The sequence below is a fragment of the Silurus meridionalis genome, chromosome 9, assembly GCF_014805685.1.
Source record: "Silurus meridionalis isolate SWU-2019-XX chromosome 9, ASM1480568v1, whole genome shotgun sequence".
NCBI classification, from domain to species: domain Eukaryota; kingdom Metazoa; phylum Chordata; class Actinopteri; order Siluriformes; family Siluridae; genus Silurus; species Silurus meridionalis.
Window position 1 is genome coordinate 18,459,672 of NC_060892.1, and position 20,034 is coordinate 18,479,705.

Here is a 20,034-nt window from a genome sequence, read left to right on the forward strand (position 1 = left end):
AGATGTTCTACAGTTGGTGTCTGTTCTACAATGGTGTCCACTCAACATACCATGCTATCAATAGAAGTCAACAGATTACCAGTAGATACCATTACAGTAGCCTTTTAAACCAATCCAATTCCTATTACCATCATAAAACATATTTTGTGAGATTGTTTTTGTTTAGTATTTTTTCAGCAGGGTGGATGAGGGTCTCTAAATACAATGTTTACTATAAAAGCATGTACTACATTTTTTACTGTGGTTATCTTGACCATATTCTACAACCAAACGTGCTGATTGACCTTGTCAGCTGGTCAGTATCTCTCTCTCTCTCTCTCTCTCTCTTGTTTTGGGTCACAGTGTATCTGGAGTCTATGTTGGAAATACTGGGTGTGAGTTAGGACTAAACTCTGGATGGGACACAGGTCAATACAGAACACTATGCACAAATACACCACCAATCAGCTTCCTTTGTATTGTCATTGCACTTGACCACTGTTGTCTGAAAAGATCAGTCAGTGCACCTTACCTACAATGTACCTGTAATAAACAAATATTTTTGTACTTTTATTTCCTCAGGATTTTGTGTTTATGCAAAACCATCTTCTGTTGAAATCACATAAACCACCAACTTGCCTGAGCGGTCATAGTCAATTTCAGCACTCAGATCATTTCTGGGCTGTACACAGAGGCTTGTATTGGGAAATTAACCAAACCCTTTTGATTACAATGTTTAGAAATATGATGAAACATCACCTTTTGTGTTTTATTTAATGCTCTTAGCATTTTAATATTAGATGAATCAGTTTTTAGCCTTGTGTAAAAGATATACAGTACTGTGCAAAACCTTTTGGCAGGTGTAAAATGATGTAAAGTAAAACTGCTTTCAAATATAGGTGTGATTACTTTTTTTTAATCACCTAACAAAATGGAAACTAAATGAATGAAAGAGAAAATCATTATTTTGACAGCATAAATCCTTCTAGGTACACTTGCACACAGTTTTTGAAGGAACTCGGCCAGTAGGTTGTTGCAAACATCTTGGAGAACTAACCACACATCATCTATAGATGTAGGCTGCCACAGATCCTTCTGCCTCTTCATGTAATTCCCATAAAACTTGATGATGTTAAGATCTGGAGTTCTGTAGGGGCCAATCCATCACTCTCAGGACTCCTTTTGGAAAATAAAATGTCATGTTTCAGCCACCTGGTGTGGGTCACAAAAGAAACTGTTGAAAGATTGAAGTTCAGCATTTGGGTCAATATTATAAAACCTTTATATTAATCATCTTTTATTTTATTTTGTTGTTAATTTGCATTCAGTTCAAAACATCTGAGTTTGAACATGCTGGTTTCAGCTCACTGATTTTGGTTTGCTAATTAAAAAGAATTATGTAGGCTTTGATAAGACTGTTAATCTATGAGGTTTAATGACTGACTACTGAATTCCTCAGCTATAGAACCGGAGCTGCTACTACTGCTAATCAGGATTTCAAAGTACTTGTAAGTAGTTCACACAAATAAGATGAAAGATAAGTCACACATCCGTCCATTTCCTGCTTTATTAAACAAACAATTTCATTGATAAAAGACACTTTAAAATAGAACAAAAGCACAGCTGAGCTTACAATCAAACTCGAACAAGAGACAGGAAAAAGTGCTACAGATACAGAAGGCGATACGTTCAGCAAATGTTGTTGCACGAGCATAGTGGAGTCTTTCACTGCAAATGAAAACATTGATAGGGGACACGAAGCATTGAATACATCATGGCGACCAATTTACTAGGAACATATATACACTTGCACGCTCACATTATCCAAATCAGCCAATCACATGGGTGCAGAATAATGCAGAACAGTCAGGCGGACACACGTTCACGTCAAACATCAGGTTGAGAATAAAATTGCGAGTGCAGTGACTTTCATGACACGGTTATTGGTTAATGAGGGAAATCAAAGTGTTTACTCAAATCACCACTCTGAACAAGCACGAAAAGCATCTTGCACGACATGTCAAACTCATAATCATGACAGCAGATTTGTTTCCCCCTATTTTAGAAGTCTGAAGCTCTTGGCCTTAAATGTGTTTGGATTAGATTAGATTAGCCTTTATGCCTGATCCCTTAAGAAAAATCTGTCTTGGACAAACACCCACATAACACCACACACGTGCAATCATTGTACGCGTTGCGCTGCCACTACGTTACGGGCAAGCGTACATGTGCTCCTAATAAAGTGACCTTTTCAAAATAAAACAATTAGTACATAAACACAACACAATATACAGTACAACATATTGTGCATAAACAGACAAATCATCGTTTCCACTGACAACCAGATGGATTTCATTGATCCAGGAGAAGAACAGAAAATGCAGGTATGAGGGGGAAAATTTTTGGGATTTGGGTTGAACTTTTCAACAAGAGTCTTTTCTCTTGTATCCGTGGTACAACAAAGAGGGTGTAACATTGCAGTGTACATTCAGAGGGCCGAATTCATACGTTAATCCAACCAATTCACTTAGAAGTAATGATATAAATACCCAAAGCATTGAATTTAAATTCGACAGCAATGTTAGAATCATACCAAGAGCATAAAACATGCTGCTTCTTTCTGGTATTGTGCATTCAAAGAATATGAGTAGTATGTCCCTGTGATAAATAACCCAAAATAATACTAGTGCAACAACATACTAGCAGAGAGGAAATTGAAAAGTTGGATAAAATCCTCACACATTACACTGTATAAAATTCACTTCACACGTTTCCTCTGCGATAAGAAAGAATCTGTGTACGAGGATTGCCTGCAGACATTTTGTGTGTGTAACTGTTAGCTTGTGCCCTAGAACCATCCTGAGCTAATAGTTTGTAGTCGTTGAAATAAAACGCAATCATTGACCACTGTGTTTTGTACAAATTTGATCATGTGCTTTATTCGATACGCAACAAAAAACGAACCAAAAATTACTTCACGGCAGCAGTCAGCGGTTGTTGCCGCAGTGCTTTAGACTGTAGTGATTTATCATACATTCAAATACAAAGAGAAACACTACGCCTATTCAGCCTCATCACTTTTTTTTTTTTAAACAAGAGCAGTGTGTTTGTGTGTTTTTATAGTTCATTACACTCGGCACTAACTCTACAACGAAACACTGTTAATCCATTAGCGTCTCTGTTAGGATCGCAGTGAAAGAACGCAAATCCAGTCGTGGTGCTTGGACGTAGCAAAGTGCTCTATACAGTTCATCGGTATTAAGTGCATTACGAAACGCAACCTGGTGTGCTTTCTGAGATTACAAATGGCCTTGAAGGACAAACAGGTAATTATGTAATCGCACCTAAGAGCTGGAGGTTGTTCAAGGACAAATGCAAAAGTCATCAAATGAACACGAGTCGTATTGTGCTTAGTAGATTTAGATATTAAAGATAAACCATCCATGTTAATTATACAGGGAAATTTAAATGCACATTTTGCATGTAGAGACATGTTAACATTTCTCCCACACACACTTTGCCAGAAGTGCTAATGAAAAATTGAGGCGTATACTCAGAAACTCAGATGAATTATTTAAAAAAAAAAAAAAAGTGTGTTTGAATTCAATTTTTTTTTAAATATAGAAGTGTCTAGAGAAATCCTTCACCAATTCCCTTCATTAAAAAGGCCTTTAGAAGAAGCTGCATGGTGTAAAGTGTCATAAAGCAACTCTGATGTTTTGCGAGCCTTAAGGCAACAGTGTACTTCAAACAGAAAAGAAGAAAAAAAAAAAGGAAAATTCTCCCCCCAAAGCATGAAGAAATACTTGAACGTTCAAGCTGCAAGACAGAGCTGAACACTGCCTATTCTATTTCACACACATTCGTAATTAGTCTTTATATTATAAAACTGCTTGCTGTATCAGTGTATAAGAACTGTTCGATTCTTAATTGATTCATTTACTTTCAAGAAACTATTGGTTCATCTTCATCTTGTCATCAAAACGTAAAGAAAAAATATATATAATACCCAATTCAACCATTACAGTGCTCTTAAATCTAATAATATTAGTACTAATTAAAAAAAAACAAAAGAGAGAGAGAAATGAATATCATTAATTTGTTCATCTTAATCAAAGAGTCATAGTGCATCAGGCATAAGGTGATAATACACCCTGGATGGTACGCTGGATCACCACGCTTCATGAACAAACATTCCCTTAGTCTTATTTAATTTGGTGCAGAGACGACTCATGATCATGTAGTGCAAAAAATGAAGTAGCAAGTCAGAATTATAGCATCAGAATGGTTCAGAACGTTCTAGAACCTCATGAATGTACTACATGTTCTGAAGGGGTCCGGTTTTGTTTAGATCTTTCTTGTTTGTAAAATGTACCACCCGGTTTGTCTATCCGATCCGAGACTGTACATATAAAGAGAACTAATACATGTAGTGGCTTTAGGCTGATGAATTGTGCAAATGTGAAGTAATGACATGTACATCAGCAGAAATAAAACTATAAACCTGTGACCAGCTTCTCTCAAAAAAAAAAAAAAAAAGGTTTATATCACTGGACCGCTAAACATGACCAAAGATTTGAAGAAACACAGGTTTTAATGTAAAACCAACTAAAGAAAAAAAAAAACCCTTCACAAGATGTCACTTCACATTTTCCAGTTAAGCAGGTCACCTCTGTGTGGGGGTTTGTGGCAGAATTATAGGTGTACAAGCAATCCCAGCGAAGGATTCCGGAAAGTGCAGATCCCTCTCCCACTCGTCCCTTTCTGTGTTGTAGACTTGGACGATGCTTGTAACGTTATTTAGATGCCAGTTGTATCCTCCGACAATGTAAATCTTTCTGTCCAATAAGCAACATCCTGCCTCAGACTGGCCTGCGCGCATTGGACTAACCATCGTCCACTGATCCGTCTCCGGGACGTAATATTCTACAGCTAGGACGTCGAAGCAACGGTCCACGTGGTCCATTCTTCCTCCAAGAGCATAGACGCGCTCGTTCACGCTGATCATGGCATGCAGCACTCGTGGCTCGTTCATTGGGGATTTAAAATCCCACTGGTCTGTTTCTGGATCATAGCAATGAAGAGACTTCTTATCCTCCACGGAAACGCCATATCCTCCCGAGACGTAAAGCTTATCTCCGCATGTTGCTCCTGCGTGACCCCATATCCTTCTCTTTAGAGACTCCGCGTACGTCCATTCGTTTTTTTTGGGACAGTAACGCTCTACGGATGAAAGGCTACCGGATCTGTTGCGCCCCCCAGTGGCATACAGCTGTCCCTGCAGCACGTTGAGCTGAAATTGAATGCGGCTCTCTTGCATCGGCCGGATGCGCAACCACTGGTTGAGATGGGGATCGTATCGGAAACTGGCGTCCACGGCACCTTCACCGCTGCGGTACTGCAGGTGCTGGCCTCCGACCACGTAAACAAAATTATCTAGGACAGAAACACAGGTGTGGCTGCAGCCTGCCTCCATGTCGGTCAGCTCCTTGAACTGCCTGGATGTGCCATCAGCCAGGCAGTACACCTTTGCGCTCACTGTGCGGTCATTGTCCGTGTATGGCGTGCCACCGAAAGCAATCAGCGAGACGACGTCCGATCGAATGACGGTACGAGGGGACTGCATCTCGTGCTGGCGGAAAGGCAGTATCTGATAATTAAACGCCTCAAGAAGGTACTGCCTGCACAACACATCCTCCACCATGATGTCCACGGTCTGCACGCGGTCCACCAGCTCGGAGGAGCGCATCAGCGGGAAGCGGACGTGTCTCAGCACCTCGTTTGCTGCAGGACGCCGAGAGGAATCGTGCCGAAGCCAACGGATAGCTGCGTGAAACAAATCGATCTCGGTACACCCCTTTAGCTTGTTGCTCTGGAGGAAAAACACCAGCCGCTCCATTGGGATATGCAGGAAATCGTCCTCCTCAGCAATCTGCAGGAAGTGGCGGAAGGTGAAGGCGTCTACCGATTCTTTCAGCGAGGACAAGCTGAAGGCAGCAGCCATCTGACCGATGTTCAAACAAGTCTCCACGCTCATGGCTGATTTCAGGAACTCTTCGCAGAGCTCCACAACAGGCACCATCTGAAGGAAAACGGCTGCCCCAAGCACATCCTGGATGCAGTCGAGGTCGAGCGTGACCTCAGAGCTATAAGCGAAATCGATGATGTGCTTTAGGCCACGTGCGGACAAGCCCTTAAGCTCAATCGTGGCCTGGTTCGACTCTTTCATCCCACCAGTGAACATGGCTCTAAAAAAATAATAATAATAAAATAAGGTAAACATGAAACATGTCGCACCATTGCTAAATAAAACAAATTCTATAGAGAAGTTTCACTGTAAATTTGTCTCGTATTGTTTGAAGGCACAAACCATTAGCGGAGAACACGTTCGATTAATTCTTAAATTATTCATTAAAGCATATTCAGCAAACTTTAAATAATGATCATACATCATACCTGCTGTTATACCGAGGCTCGTGCGCTCTAAAAATGCTTGATCAACATTTTTTTTTATTAGATTATCTCCTCTAAACTTCTTGCAGCAAAAAGCCAGCCATGACTTGCGCTACATTACCTTAATTATTGATTTGCAGCTGATTGCGTTCCAGGAAAGTGGATCAAATTCCCCGTTATTGAGTTACTGCGACTCACGCAACACCCAGCGTCTTTGAAAGGACTAGAAATTTCTATTTCGAATAGAATCCTCACCTGAAGTAGTCACTGCAGGATGCCAGCACAGCCTTGTGCACCTGGAAGCATTCGTCGTTGACGGCAAGTTCGACGTCCAGTAACTGTCCGTTGTCTCGCAGAGCAGAAAGACCCCTCAGGAGCGAGCTACTGTGACTAGGGGCTGAGAAAGTGCAGCGAATGGTGCTGTTCTTATTGTTAGCCATGCTGTGAAACAAGGAAAAATCAGTTTACATATTTCATCTCTTACTGCACGCGACTCTCTGGCAAAGTAATCCATCAAACTCAAGAGCGCACGCAACACCGGGCGCTCTGTGAGAATGCACGTGAAAGGAGCATCTCGTTGCTGTTTTGTGTTGACTCCCCAGCAACAGGCTCTCTAATTTCTAAGCGCCAACCAACGTAACACCTGCAACTGTGCTTCCTTTTGAATTATTCATGCAAACTCTATTAGGAGTTGTTGTCTATCTTTCTGGATGACCGTCAAAACAGTGCAGGATCATCACAAGTAAGATGAGGAAAAGGAGGTTTGAATAAAAAAGTATCAATAAAAAAAAAAGAAGAAATGGATTATTATGTTCAGGCTTTTAATGCTGACGTGTACACGCATTAAGGCGACCATACCAATACTATACAAGGCTAAAACAAAAAAAACAACAGAAATATGTGCATTAGTCGTGAACAAAGACAGTTCATAAGACACACTAAATAAAATGTGTATCCAATAACCATTAACAAGAAAATCCAATAACATTAAAATATCACAGAAATTGAAATAATCAAGAAAAACTGAATCATTTTTTACTGCAAATAATGTTCAAAACCAAAAAAAAAGTAAGGGAGTCTCAAGTCTTGTGAATTATTCCATATTCCTGAACGCAGCATGAAATCCTGAAACATCTGTATGTGTATACTTCACCACAAAATAGCACACGATAATACCATTCTAACCACAGCAGCTCTTACAACTTGGACTAGAGTAGAATCAATACTGATCCTGGTCTCAAGTATCAGTTTGATGTCGTAATTGCTTCCTCACACTAAAACCAAAGTGGTACTGCATGTACAGGTGCATGTTGTTGCAAGACTTTTCAATGCATTTAAATAGACAATGCGAGCAAGCCGACCTGCACGGATCACTGAGTATTGTTAACATGAGGTGCAACACAAGGTGCCGTGAGCCCCTGTCACACAAAGCAGACGTGGACGGTCGAGGCACTGATGCGAGGGTGCAGAAAAACAGTCATGCATGAGAGCACTTCAGGTCTGCGAGCACTGAGCCACACATGCTTCCTTTCTCATATTAGGCTCGTCCTCGCTCTCTCTAGGAAATATATCTTTTAAACACTATGAAATGTTTTTATCACAAAACTCAATTTCACTCCAAACAGCACAGGACAGTACACCAATACAAACAGATACACAAGAGTGTCTATACCACTCATTTTTCTGACTATAAATACAAATCTAAAACAAAAATGGACATTTTTGACATTATTTAATTCCTCAATCATGTCTGATTATGATAAATACTTAAAAGCATGCAATCTAAAAGTCTAAAAGCTCTGTCATCCCTACATCTTAAATACTTTCTAGTAGAGCAGGATAATTGTTTATGTATAATATCTATGGGTTTAACTGGAACCTAATGCTTCCTTCAAGGGCATTTAAATTGTTTACATCTATGAAGGCGTCTTTTGTATTATTTCCATGATGAAACCAAAGCAATATTGCGATGCAACACACTCATGATTTAGTCATTAATTAAATAGTCGTAGTGTAATTCGACTTTTGATTTGGAAACTGGTACTTCCACCAAATTCCGACCGCACTTGAAGGCAACATAAGAAGCGGACACTTGAACGCTGCATAACTTTGGTTTCATTATAATCTGAAGTAGTCAGTTAACATAAGGATCAGGATATTGAAAAAAGAAAAGAGTGTGGATAATAAATAATTAGATTTCTACACAGAAAGGTGATCTTACATCTCGGCTGGATTGCAATAAGTACAAAGTCAAATGTTTTTTGTTTGATTTCTAAACTTGCTGGAAAGCATCGTTACCTGCTGTGTGAACGAGTCGCACAGAGTTCCCCACCGTCCAACTCCGCCATGTTTGAAGCCGCAGTGCTCTGTAAAGGACATCATGCAGGGAATAAACGATCTCTCGTCCTGAAAATCATACTCCTACAATGTGCACTCGTGCCCCGAGATCAAGTCGCTCTTTCGGACACAATCCGATGCAAGGCGTTCACACTTCAGGGGTTTCTCGGTCCAGTGATCGCTGCGAGCTTGAACATGATCGGTTCTGTCTCTATCAGAATAAACACGTTATATACCACAGCATTAAAGTCGAGCGGATCTCCTGCTTTATACAAGCCACCTGTTTGTCTTCTCTCTGTCTCCTCTGGAGCCATGACTACGTAATGCGATGAAGTTTTGGGAGTGTTCATGTCACATTGACTGCGCAGAATCCGAGATGTACTTAATATATACATACATTTAACGCAAAACAATACCTTCATTTGAAGATACAAAAATGTAGTAATTGTAGTATAGACATGGTAGATTTTTTTCCTCAAATGTTTTTATTTTACAATTTCTAAACATTATTATTAACCTGAGAAGTCCCGCCTCCCTCTTTGTGATTGGCCAGGGTTAATAATCTGCACCCAACTCGTCCGGTGATTAAGCAAAATAAAATAAAAATTAAAAAACAGACTGATTTTTTTATATCTCTAGAAAACAAGTATATATAGTATAAAATGGTGTTGCAATTATCAATAATTATATTTAAAAAAATCTTTAAAATATCCTACAATTATTAACATGTTGATTTTTTTGTGTCCTTCTGGCCATACCTTTAGGCCAGAATCAGGAGCCGGGCGCAGGTTTATGACGTAGAAGGGACGCGTCGTGCTAAAAGCTCCACGAGGGTTGTTTTGGATTAGAGCGCTCGTGAAAACAATATATGGGTTCCAGCTTGGTGACAATCGCCGTACTTTTTTAGGTTTTCTTGATCATTTTTGGTTTGTTTATAATGGCAACTTTTGAGTCTCTTGGTCTGTCCGAGTGGTTGGTTGTCCAGTGTAGGCAGATGGGCATCGCCCGGCCGACCCCAGTGCAGGAACACTGCATGCCAGCTATCCTGGAAGGTGGGTTTTGTATTGACACATCTCATGAATAAATAACAATACTCAGCAATATAACGTTTGATTTCTTTTCGTTGTGAATGAAGGTCGAGACTGTTTGGGTTGTGCGAAAACTGGAAGCGGAAAAACTGCAGCATTTGTTCTTCCCGTGCTGCAGAAATTGTCTGAGGATCCCTACGGCATCTTCTGTCTGGTCCTTACGCCCACACGGTGGGTCATCTTTATTCAAATGATGTTTGTAATTAATCTCTGGTATAAAAGCCATGGTAGAAGTTGCTCACCTCATATAAGCTCTATTAACACAATTAGTTTGTGATGCATGTTATTTTCTTGACTCCTCAGGGAACTGGCCTATCAGATAGCAGAACAGTTTAGAGCTTTAGGAAAGCCTCTGGGACTGAGAGACTGTATCATTGTTGGAGGAATGGGTATGGTACAAAAAAACAAAACCTATACACAGATAATCTAGAGATAATCTAGACAAAGATTTTATAGCGAGGTATTTTCTGTTTCTCACATTGTTTTTGTTTATTTACCTCTGCTGTGTGTGTGTGTTTTTGCAATAAGACATGGTGACTCAGGGGTTGGAGCTTTCCAAAAAGCCCCATGTCGTCGTCGCAACGCCCGGGAGATTAGCAGATCACATTCGAAGTTCGGACACGTTTGATATGAAAAGACTCCGATTCTTAGTAAGGAAACACCCGTCACACACTCTTATTAGAAGACTTTGATTAGTATCTGAATACTATGTATTTGGGTTTCTCATCAGATCCTGGATGAGGCTGATCGTTTGCTCGAGCAGGGCTGCACAGACTTCACTAAGGACCTGGAGGTGATTCTGAGCGCTGTGCCGGCGAAAAGGCAAACGTTGCTTTTCAGCGCGACCCTGACTGACACGCTACAAGAACTCAAGAGCGTTGCTATGAACAAGCCTTTCTACTGGGAGCACAAATCCGAGTAAAGACACGCATTGTCTCCTCACACGTTTTTTAAAAATAATTATTGTTTTAATGAATGTCCATATGAAATCAGTTTCTTAGATTAACATCTTACTAATTTACAATAGATTAGACTCTCAGTCCAGGCATCAATGGTCGAGAACTGCTCTCGCTTCAGATTTTGTCTTTTGACAGAGTTAACTGATCAAGGAGCCAGAGACAAACTCATGTGTCTTACAAAAAGCCCTGACCTCAACCCCACTGAAGACCTGTAGGATGAACTGCACCCAGATTTTATTAATGCTAAATGATGCCTTTTGAGGGAACTTTATTTGCAGTAGAGTGGCAGCTGTTATCAGGGGAAAAGGAGGAGTAAATTTGTAATGTAATGTTCCTGAAACACTTATGGATATTATGTTTATTATAACAGTATGAACACACACATTTATGGTATAACTACAGGCTGAATGAATGAGCTGAATCTCCTTTTATTCTGTTCATATAATTTCTGTCGAAACTGAAATGCTCAGCACCATTGATAACTCTCAGTGATGACCCTTTTTCCATTTCTATTTCTCCAGGGTGCGAACAGTGGAAGAGCTGGACCAGAGATACATCCTTACGCCTGAGAAAGTCAAAGATGCGTACCTGGTGAGCCTCATCCAAAAATTCCAAGACGAACACGATGACTGGTCGATCATGATTTTCACCAACACGTGCAAGTAAGTCCTCGAAGTAGAATGAACGGTTTGAGAATTTGCAGCATCTCAATTTACACAACTCTGCTTTTAAAGAATATTTAGTTGTATCTCGTATTAGTTCATTTAAAAACATTAATAAAAAAAAAACCCTTATATATGAATCTGAACAGATTATATCCCTTAACATACCCGGTTCACTCTCATTCACTGCAGGTATCTGAATAGATCTCGCGTGCCAAAGTTGTGTGATTGAGGCTTTAGCTCTTGTTAATTACACCTACAGGTAATTGAAGGTGCAAAAAATCTAATGTCATTTAGTATTAGTACAAATAATATGGAAAATGATTGGAAAGTGATCAAATCCAATTGTTTAAGCCCTCGTCCTATAACAAGTGTATTAGATTCTGTACACGTCAGGCATTTTATAGACACGTTCTTAATGTCCCTACCAGAGGTGGAAAGTAAAGAAGTACAAATATTTCTTTACTGTACTTAAGTACATTTTTTTGGTATCAGTACTTTACTTCACTATGTATTTTTAGACAACTTTTCACTTTTACTCTACATTTTTACACAAATATCTTTACTTTCTACTTCTTACATTTTAAAAACGGTCTCGTTACTTTAGTTTTAATCTATTTGGTGAAATAGTGGTGACTTATTTTTAATTTTTTTTTTAAGCTCATTAAACTAAATTATGGCTGTTTTTACACAGATTTTAATTACTGCACCTTTAACAGACTGATTTGTGTGTGTGTGTGTGTGTGTGTTCCTGCTTAGACATTGCCAAATACTCACAATGATGCTTCGCGAGTTCAAATTTCCTGCCATCTCCTTGCATTCCATGATGAAACAGGTATGTGGGAATAATCCAGTCGAAGTGCAGATTATATTCAGAATTTTTAAATTATATTGAGTTTTCTCTCCTCGTGTATATGAATCACCGTTTTCATGTCATTAAAGAAACAGCGGTTTGCGAACCTTGCCAAGTTCAAGTCCAATATTTACAAGATCCTTATAGCCACGGATGTAGCTGCGAGGTACGTCCACTTTTGTAGATGAAAACTTTTACTCACTGTATATTTCTCTTGAATAATCTTTTCTTTTCTTTCCCATAATTTCTCTGAAGGGGTTTGGATATACCTACAGTGCAGGTAGTCATCAATCATAATACCCCTGGATTGCCTAAAATCTACATCCACAGAGTCGGCAGAACCGCACGTGCAGGTATCCCATTTCTTCAGAAAGACTTTAATGGTCTGTTCATACCTGTTTTCCATCCTGATTTATTAAATTGTTTTGTATTGCAGGGAGAAACGGTGTTTCCATTACACTGGTCACACAGTACGACATCCATCTGGTCAACGCTATAGAGGAGCAGATCCGTAAGTTCTCAACCGGGCCAAATCATTGTTTTCGATAATCACTATGCTGTGCAAATGCAATATGGCACTGGTCTTTCCTCTCTGAGGTCTAACGATGTACTTGTTTAGAGACCAAGCTGAAGGAGTATCCAATTCAAGAGAAAGAGGTGCTAAAGATTCTTACCCAAGTCAACGTGACGAGACGACAGTGTGAAATTGTACGGCTTCCATTTACTTTGTTTTCTTATGTTTCAAGAGACCAAGTCGTTCAGTTGTATAAAAACTTGTGTTTTCTTGATTATCATTGTAGAAGCTGGAGGCAACTGATTTTGATGAGAAAAAGGAAATAAATAAAAGGAAGCAAATGATCCTTGAAGGGAAGGTAAGGATCGATTCGAAAAGGATGGACAAATCTCACTTTAATGCCTACTATAACTGTGTATAAATGGCAGAACTGCTGGATGAAAGGATGGGGAGATGGGTGGTTAAATGGAAAGTAATAGTTGGCTGGATGGATGGAACAATGAATGGCTGGATGAAGAGTGATGGATGGATGAGGGGAGAGAGTGATGATTTACAGAAAGATACAACTTTATTAATTCAAGAGTGTAATTGTAACAATAAACAGCCGGTTCTCAGACAAACAACACGGTGTAGCATATTAAGGCTAGGTTATATTAAAAGATTACAATGAGAGAGAAGGTAGAATTATTTAAATTGATTTAATTAAAAAAAAAAACTGATACGCTGTTTACAAACGTGCATAAAGGTGGGAATCTGAGAACTGCACATTAAGATGTAATGAGGTAAAAACATTGCAAAATAAATAAAAATAGTGATTTTAATAAAGTTATTTTGCATCGCAGGACCCGGATTTGGAAGAAAAGCGAAAGCAAGAGCTTGCCAAGATAAAAAGAGAAAAAAAGAAATTCAAGGGAAGAATTCAGGAGACCATCCAGAAGAAGAAAGATGCCGTCCTGAAATCAAGAGCAAAGTGTAAAACTGCTCCCAGGCAGTCTGTTCCCGGACCCTCATAAATCTGTGCATTATAAACTGTCTGTACAATCTTTTCTCTTGTGTATATAAAAATAAACAAAACGAATATTTTATTTCACGCATCTGATTGTCAAGTAAACTTTTATTTTTTTTTACCAAGTTTGGAAGCGCAGAAACTCTTACTTTGAGGACTTTTATTATATATTTCCAGGTCGCATGATAAGAACCCGGAAGTAAAATAGCAGCGCAGAACAGTATGTGGTTTGAACCGCGTTCTATTATACCGAAAATTTGGCAAGTAGCCTGTATAAACATCTAGAACAAACCAATATTCAATTATATCTTTAAAAAAAACTAGTAGGTAATTCACTAAATAAGGCGCGATGGTAAGTAAATATATTTAAGATTTTCGGGGAATTTCCCAGTAACTGGTGGAGGGATTTTGTTAGCATGTGATTAGCGCTCTATGTGTGGTGATACCGTGTGTTAACAGCGGTATCACCGCACAACCTTTAACAGGTTTATGGAGATCAGATGTGAAGATTGTTGTTTAGTTTCCTGCTTTATTTCACACGTGCAGGTAGCCGATGATTAGCAGGCTAACGTTAGCACGAGTGTAAACTAGGGTGGTAAAGCGTGTGTATAAAGCAGAAGGGGTTTACTGTCTGTCTGTCTGTGTGTGTGCGCGCGCGCGGTTCATTGATCATATTGGATGTGGAGTTTTTATTGACCATCCTTAAATCTATCGGTGTTTCCTGCAGGTGAGACTGTTTAGGTTTTATTGTCATTTCAACTATATACAGTTCAGTACACAGTGAAACGAAACAACGTTTTTCCAGGATCAAGGTGCTGCAGCAAACAGCATAAAGAACACAGAAGTACACAACTCTAAACAACACAGAGTGCACATGTGCAACATTTAGTGCAAAAAATGACAAGTAAAACAAATAATACAACCAGTACAGCACACAGAAGGTTGTGCAAAAAGGATTGTCTGAATACGAATCAAAATATAAATACTGTACATGTAAACATTTGGCTGGATGTAAACCTTAGGTTCAACAGTGTGTGTGTGTGTGTGTGTGTGTGTGTGTGTCAGTCCAGTTCCTTCATGTTGAGGAGTCTGATGGCTTGTGGGGATGAAACTGTTACACAGTCTGGATTTGCTTCTGAAGCTCTTTCCAGACGGCAGGAGAGTGAAGTGTGTGTGTGAGGGGTGTGTTCGATCAGCCACAATGCTGGTGGCTTTAAGGATGTAGCGTGTGGTGTAAATATCAATGATCCATGACGTTAGAGAGACCCCGATGATCATCTCAGCCATCCTCACTATCCGCTGTAGGGTCTTGCGATCTGAGACGGCGCAGTTCTCAAACCAGGCAGTGATGCAGCTGCTTGGGATGCTTTGGATGGTCCCTCTGTAGAAGCTTGTGAGGATGTGTGGTGGAAGCTGTGCCAGCCTCAGCTTTCTCAGAAAGTAGGGACGCCGCTGAGCTTTCCTTGTTATGGAGCTGGTGTTGAGGGACCAGGTGAGGTTCTCCACCAAGGTATTTGGTGCTCTCCACGATGTCCACTGAGGAGCCATTGATGTTCAGCAGGGGAGCGGTTTATTTATGTTCTAATGAAGTCAGCAACCATTTATTTTGTTTGGTCTACGCTCAGAGACAGGTCATTGGCTTTACACCAGTTAACCTCTGCACCTTCTCTCTGCATGCTGATTCGGCGTTCTTGCTGATGAGACCCAACCCCATCAGATTACATTCATAACCCTTCATGAAATGCACAGAGAAACGGGAACATAATTCTGAAACCCGAAAACAGCCACTTTTATACTTTGCAACAAACTTCTTGCGGTGGGCGGGGTTTCACAGTGCTTTACCCTCATTGGCTAGTGAGATGTAGATTGACGGCTTGTGCAATTAGAGACTCCAGTGAATGATGAAGAGCTTTCAGGATGCAGTTATCTGTACAGATAAAATGTTTGTAGTGGAATTTTCTTCCTTCCATACATCTATCCATCCAAACATTATTTTATCCACACCTCCATCCATACAACTAAACATCCACCCATTCATACATTCCTATATACATACCTCCTTCCAGTCCATTTCAGTCTCATTTCACTCATTACTTAAAGATAGTAAACATTTCAACCTCACTTTGCACACATTTCCTTAAGCAGATGCCTGTTTTTTTAATTTCTATTAACAGGCAAGAAACACCAAGCACACGTTTCCCTTTAAATACAAATGTAAAACTCCTCATTTTGACCTGAACAGCACACAAGGATTGAAGCCATTTAGAAATTCAAGATGGATCAAAGAGCAATGTTTTCCTGAGTCAGTTTTCCTTTGTTTTTCTTACAGCTTCCACTGTCTTTACTGAAAACAGCACAAAACCACCCGATGGTAAGATCCATATCCTTTGAACTGTCTAGTTGGGTTTTGTGTTTTTTCTCCAGGAGCATGTTTAGCTGCAAAATACATGTCGATTTATTTTCAGCATTATTGAATATATAGAAAGATTACAGTATATATTGGAGCCATAGTGTTGTATTTATTTAAAAAAAAAAAACACTATAAATATTTTATATATATATATATATATATATATATATATATATATATATACAGTACAGACCAAAAGTTTGGACACACCTTCTCATTCAAAGAGTTTTCTTTATTTTCATGACTATGAAAATTGTAGATTCACACTGAAGGCATCAAAACTATGAATGAACACGTGTTGAATTATATACATAACAAAAAAGTGTGAAACAACTGAAAAATGTCATATTCTAGGCTCTTCAAAGTAGCCACCTTTTGCTTTGATTACTGCTTTGCACACTCTTGGCATTCTCTTGATGAGCTTCAAGAGGTAGTCACCTGAAATGGTCTTCCAACAGTCTTGAAGGAGTTCCCCGAGAAATGCTTGGCACTTGTTGGCCCTTTTGCCTTCACTCTGCGGTCCAGCTCACCCCTAAACCATCTCGATTGGGTTCAGGTCCGGTGACTGTGGAGGCCAGGTCATCTGGAGCAGCACCCCATCTCTCTCCTTCTTGGTCAAATAGCCCTTGATGCCTTCAGTGTGAATCTACAATTTTCATAGTCATGAAAATAAAGAAAACTCTTTGAATGAGAAGGTGTGTCCAAACTTTTGGTCTGTACTGTATATAGGCTGCTTATTTTGTATTCAGATTCGTAGAAAACCTGTTTACTTTTAGAAGACAAAAGATGGATCGCTATAAACATTCATTAATGAAGATTCAATGTATTTGGTGGTACTGTAATGGCACAGTGTTTAATATAATGACAGGTATACAGTAATCCCTCGATATCGGAAAAAACGCGATATTTTGACGGTCCCCATATACTGTACTGTATACCTAAACCGAAAATTTGACAGAAATCACACACTACATGCATAAAAACCCTAATAAACACATGTATCACTTTACATGTACAGGAGTTTTTTTTTGTGTCAATTATTTAAATAAATTGTGATATTTATCAAAATAATTTAGATTATTATTTAGATAAAGTGTGGTTTGTATCGTTATTAATGAAAACATTTTTTGCGAATCTGCAAATTACCGATAACTCTGCGATAGTCAGATAGTTATGTTCATATATTCAGGATTACTGTAATAATAAAACTATCAGCGGATAATAAAATACGAGCTTCCCTGCGCTCCTGTTTTTTAATTTTCCTTGTGAACGTACCTTGTAGACGTAGTTATCGAATTTAGCAAATGCCGATGGAAAATGTTCTTGCGTTTATTTCCATGTTTAAAGCCGTATCTCTTCCTCTCAAGTACTTCATCAATTCACAGCATCAAACCTGCTGTGCCTGATACACTATTATTATACTATTTCCTGACTCTGGCTGTGTTGAGATTCATTCTGGTGAGCAGCTGCCCTGTGCTCCAGTCGGTGGCGCTCTCTCTTTGCACTGATGACCGCAAACTTGTTCAGAGTAGGGAGATTAGGAGCGGCAGTGACGGCGAGACGATGTGTGACTAATCAGAACATTCATTTCCAGCTGGTGGAGCTGAAGAACGGGGAGACGTACAACGGGCATCTGGTCAGCTGTGACAACTGGATGAACATCAATTTGAGAGAAGTCATCTGTACCTCCCGGGTACAGTAACATATAGCGATTTTATATATATAATAATATATCAAATAAGAGATGCGCTCGATTTGCTTGAAGGCGAAGGATTTAACCAGAGCGTCTTTGTGCAGGACGGCGATAAGTTCTGGAGGATGCCCGAATGCTACATCCGGGGCAGCACGATCAAATACCTGAGGATCCCCGACGAAATCATCGACATGGTGAAAGAGGAGGTCGTGTCGAAGGGGCGTGGCCGGGGTGGCATGCAGCAGAATAAACAGCAGGGAAAGGGCAGAGGAGGCGGAGCCGGCCGAGGTAAGCTGCAGCACACCACAGCGCTGTTAAATTCTCAACGCATGCTCAGAATAGGCTTCCACAAGCTCTGCACTCTGATGTGTTACCGTTTCCATAGTAACAGCTCGTTTCACAGAGGCTTCCATAGAGGACGCGCACAAGAAAAACGTGCAGGATTTAAAGAGCTCTGATTATGTTGAACATTTACAGAGGGTCTCCACTGCAGGGGCCGATATAAAATATTGTTTATCGGGTCGCACGAGAATCATGAGATTATATAAATATACAAAGCCTCAATGTGTCATTGATTTACTCAAGTCAAAAAAACGCACAAATACACACAAACGACATTTTAATCAGCATAAAATCGTCAAAAGTTCGGACACTCCCGAAAACGCAAACTACCGAACAACACACTTTTGAGAATAGTCACGTTGTTAGTCATTAAATACGCGTCAAAATTTTCATACAAATGAATCAGTTGGGTTTCTGCCACTGGAAAGTTTCCAGATGAGGTTTTCTGTTTCTGGTTTCTCTGTAACAACTTTTTTCTGTAGTATAAATAAAACCAAGAGCTTCAGGAGGTGCTGTTCAAAGGAAAATCAACTTCTCTGAACAACTGCACCTCCAAAACAGCATTTTGTTAAATAATAATAAAAATCTCTTTTCTCAGGTGTGTTTGGTGGCCGGGGAAGAGGCATGCAAGGAGCTGGACGTGGACAGCCACAAGACAAAAAGCCTGGAAAACCACAGGGCATCAAAAACCAGCACTAAACACAAACACACACTTAATACCTCCTTTCTTTCTTTTTTTTCTCTCAGATCTACAACATGACACTTGTGTAACTTCTTGCTTTCCATCAACTGTCAAATTTTAATCTTTTCTTTCTTTTTTTTTTTTTTGGTGCAGTTTTCAATGGAAAAAAATCCCCAAAACTATAATCGTTCTGTAAAAAAAAACACGTATAGCCCTTGTGATGTGAAAACAAAGAAGCTTATTTTGATCTTATTTCCAAATTTCATGAATGCGCTGAAACCTTTTTCAGGGTTAAACATTTCATCTGTAACACGGCATCCATTTTCGCTTCAAATGTGTAAAAAACTTCTGTTTTTCCTGCCTGATTTTTGTCTTTTTTTTTAATAGACATGGAGAAGGGCTGTAAATGATGTGCAGTTGACTTAATAAATACGTTTTTTTTTTTGTTATCTTCTTGTTCTTCCTTTTATGTTTTTAGAGAAAAAAAATGGATCATCTAAAATTGAGTAGTCCATACACACTAGGACTAAAATGTGGGGTTTTTTTGGAGCTGTAAATCCATAGTTTATGAATGAAAAACAACAAAATTCAAACTTTTATTTTTAATCCTTTTTTTATTTTTAAAGAAGTGGACATTGTTTTAAACAGTTTGGTAGTGAGGGGAAGCTCCTGTTCTCTGTGCATGATAATAAATAAATAAATAAATGAAAAATTAAATTAAATTAAATTAAATTAAATTAAATAAATAAAATAAACCGAGCAAGTAAAGGAGGTTATTTGACCGCAGGTTGGATTTAAATCAGTATCTTAGTGCCCTCTTCAGGTTAATGTCAGTATTGCTACTTATATAAAGCTCTAGGTGCAGTTTTTAAAGGTGTGAAAATGTTTGAAGGTCTGTAGTCAGTTCAACAACTATAAATAACTAAAACTCTGACGAGGGTCTTAAATTCACTCTTGTAGATGAATTTTTAAATGTGATAATAAACCTAAAAATGTAACCTTCAAAGACCACTGATAAGTGTTTACATTTGTAATTACAGTGCATCTGTAGAGTCT

General features: G+C 39.2%; 3 protein-coding genes across 5 annotated transcripts; 2 read left to right on the plus strand and 1 right to left on the minus strand.

Annotated features, from left to right (window-relative positions):
• Positions 1 to 1,532: 1,532 nt before the first annotated feature.
• On the minus strand, positions 1,533 to 9,552 carry klhl26 (kelch-like family member 26). Of its 3 annotated transcripts, none has more exons than XM_046856990.1 (4): positions 9,528 to 9,552; positions 8,731 to 8,980; positions 6,688 to 6,873; positions 1,533 to 6,227 (listed from the first exon to the last, which is right to left on the minus strand). In XM_046856990.1, exons 2-4 carry the CDS (start codon positions 8,778 to 8,780, stop codon positions 4,646 to 4,648), a joined length of 1,818 nt encoding a protein of 605 aa, XP_046712946.1. In that variant the 5' UTR covers positions 8,781 to 8,980; positions 9,528 to 9,552; the 3' UTR covers positions 1,533 to 4,645. The 3 variants fall into 3 exon arrangements, with proteins under 3 accessions (XP_046712946.1, XP_046712947.1, XP_046712945.1); XM_046856991.1 differs by lacking the exon at positions 9,528 to 9,552 and adding an exon at positions 9,287 to 9,429; XM_046856989.1 differs by lacking the exon at positions 9,528 to 9,552 and having other exon boundaries at positions 8,731 to 9,272.
• Positions 9,553 to 9,560: 8 nt separating this feature from the next.
• On the plus strand, positions 9,561 to 13,939 carry ddx49 (DEAD (Asp-Glu-Ala-Asp) box polypeptide 49). The gene is made up of 13 exons (XM_046856993.1): positions 9,561 to 9,821; positions 9,905 to 10,028; positions 10,161 to 10,246; positions 10,386 to 10,507; positions 10,588 to 10,775; positions 11,338 to 11,478; positions 12,238 to 12,313; positions 12,421 to 12,497; positions 12,587 to 12,684; positions 12,768 to 12,842; positions 12,951 to 13,039; positions 13,132 to 13,203; positions 13,688 to 13,939. The coding sequence occupies exons 1-13, from the start codon at positions 9,707 to 9,709 to the stop codon at positions 13,856 to 13,858; spliced, it is 1,434 nt and encodes a 477-aa protein (XP_046712949.1). The 5' UTR covers positions 9,561 to 9,706; the 3' UTR covers positions 13,859 to 13,939.
• An 87-nt stretch (positions 13,940 to 14,026) lies between these two features.
• lsm4 (LSM4 homolog, U6 small nuclear RNA and mRNA degradation associated) lies at positions 14,027 to 19,427 on the plus strand. The gene is made up of 5 exons (XM_046856995.1): positions 14,027 to 14,203; positions 16,181 to 16,222; positions 17,856 to 17,954; positions 18,059 to 18,242; positions 18,895 to 19,427. The coding sequence occupies exons 1-5, from the start codon at positions 14,201 to 14,203 to the stop codon at positions 18,993 to 18,995; spliced, it is 429 nt and encodes a 142-aa protein (XP_046712951.1). The 5' UTR covers positions 14,027 to 14,200; the 3' UTR covers positions 18,996 to 19,427.
• The last annotated feature ends 607 nt before the right edge of the window (positions 19,428 to 20,034 follow it).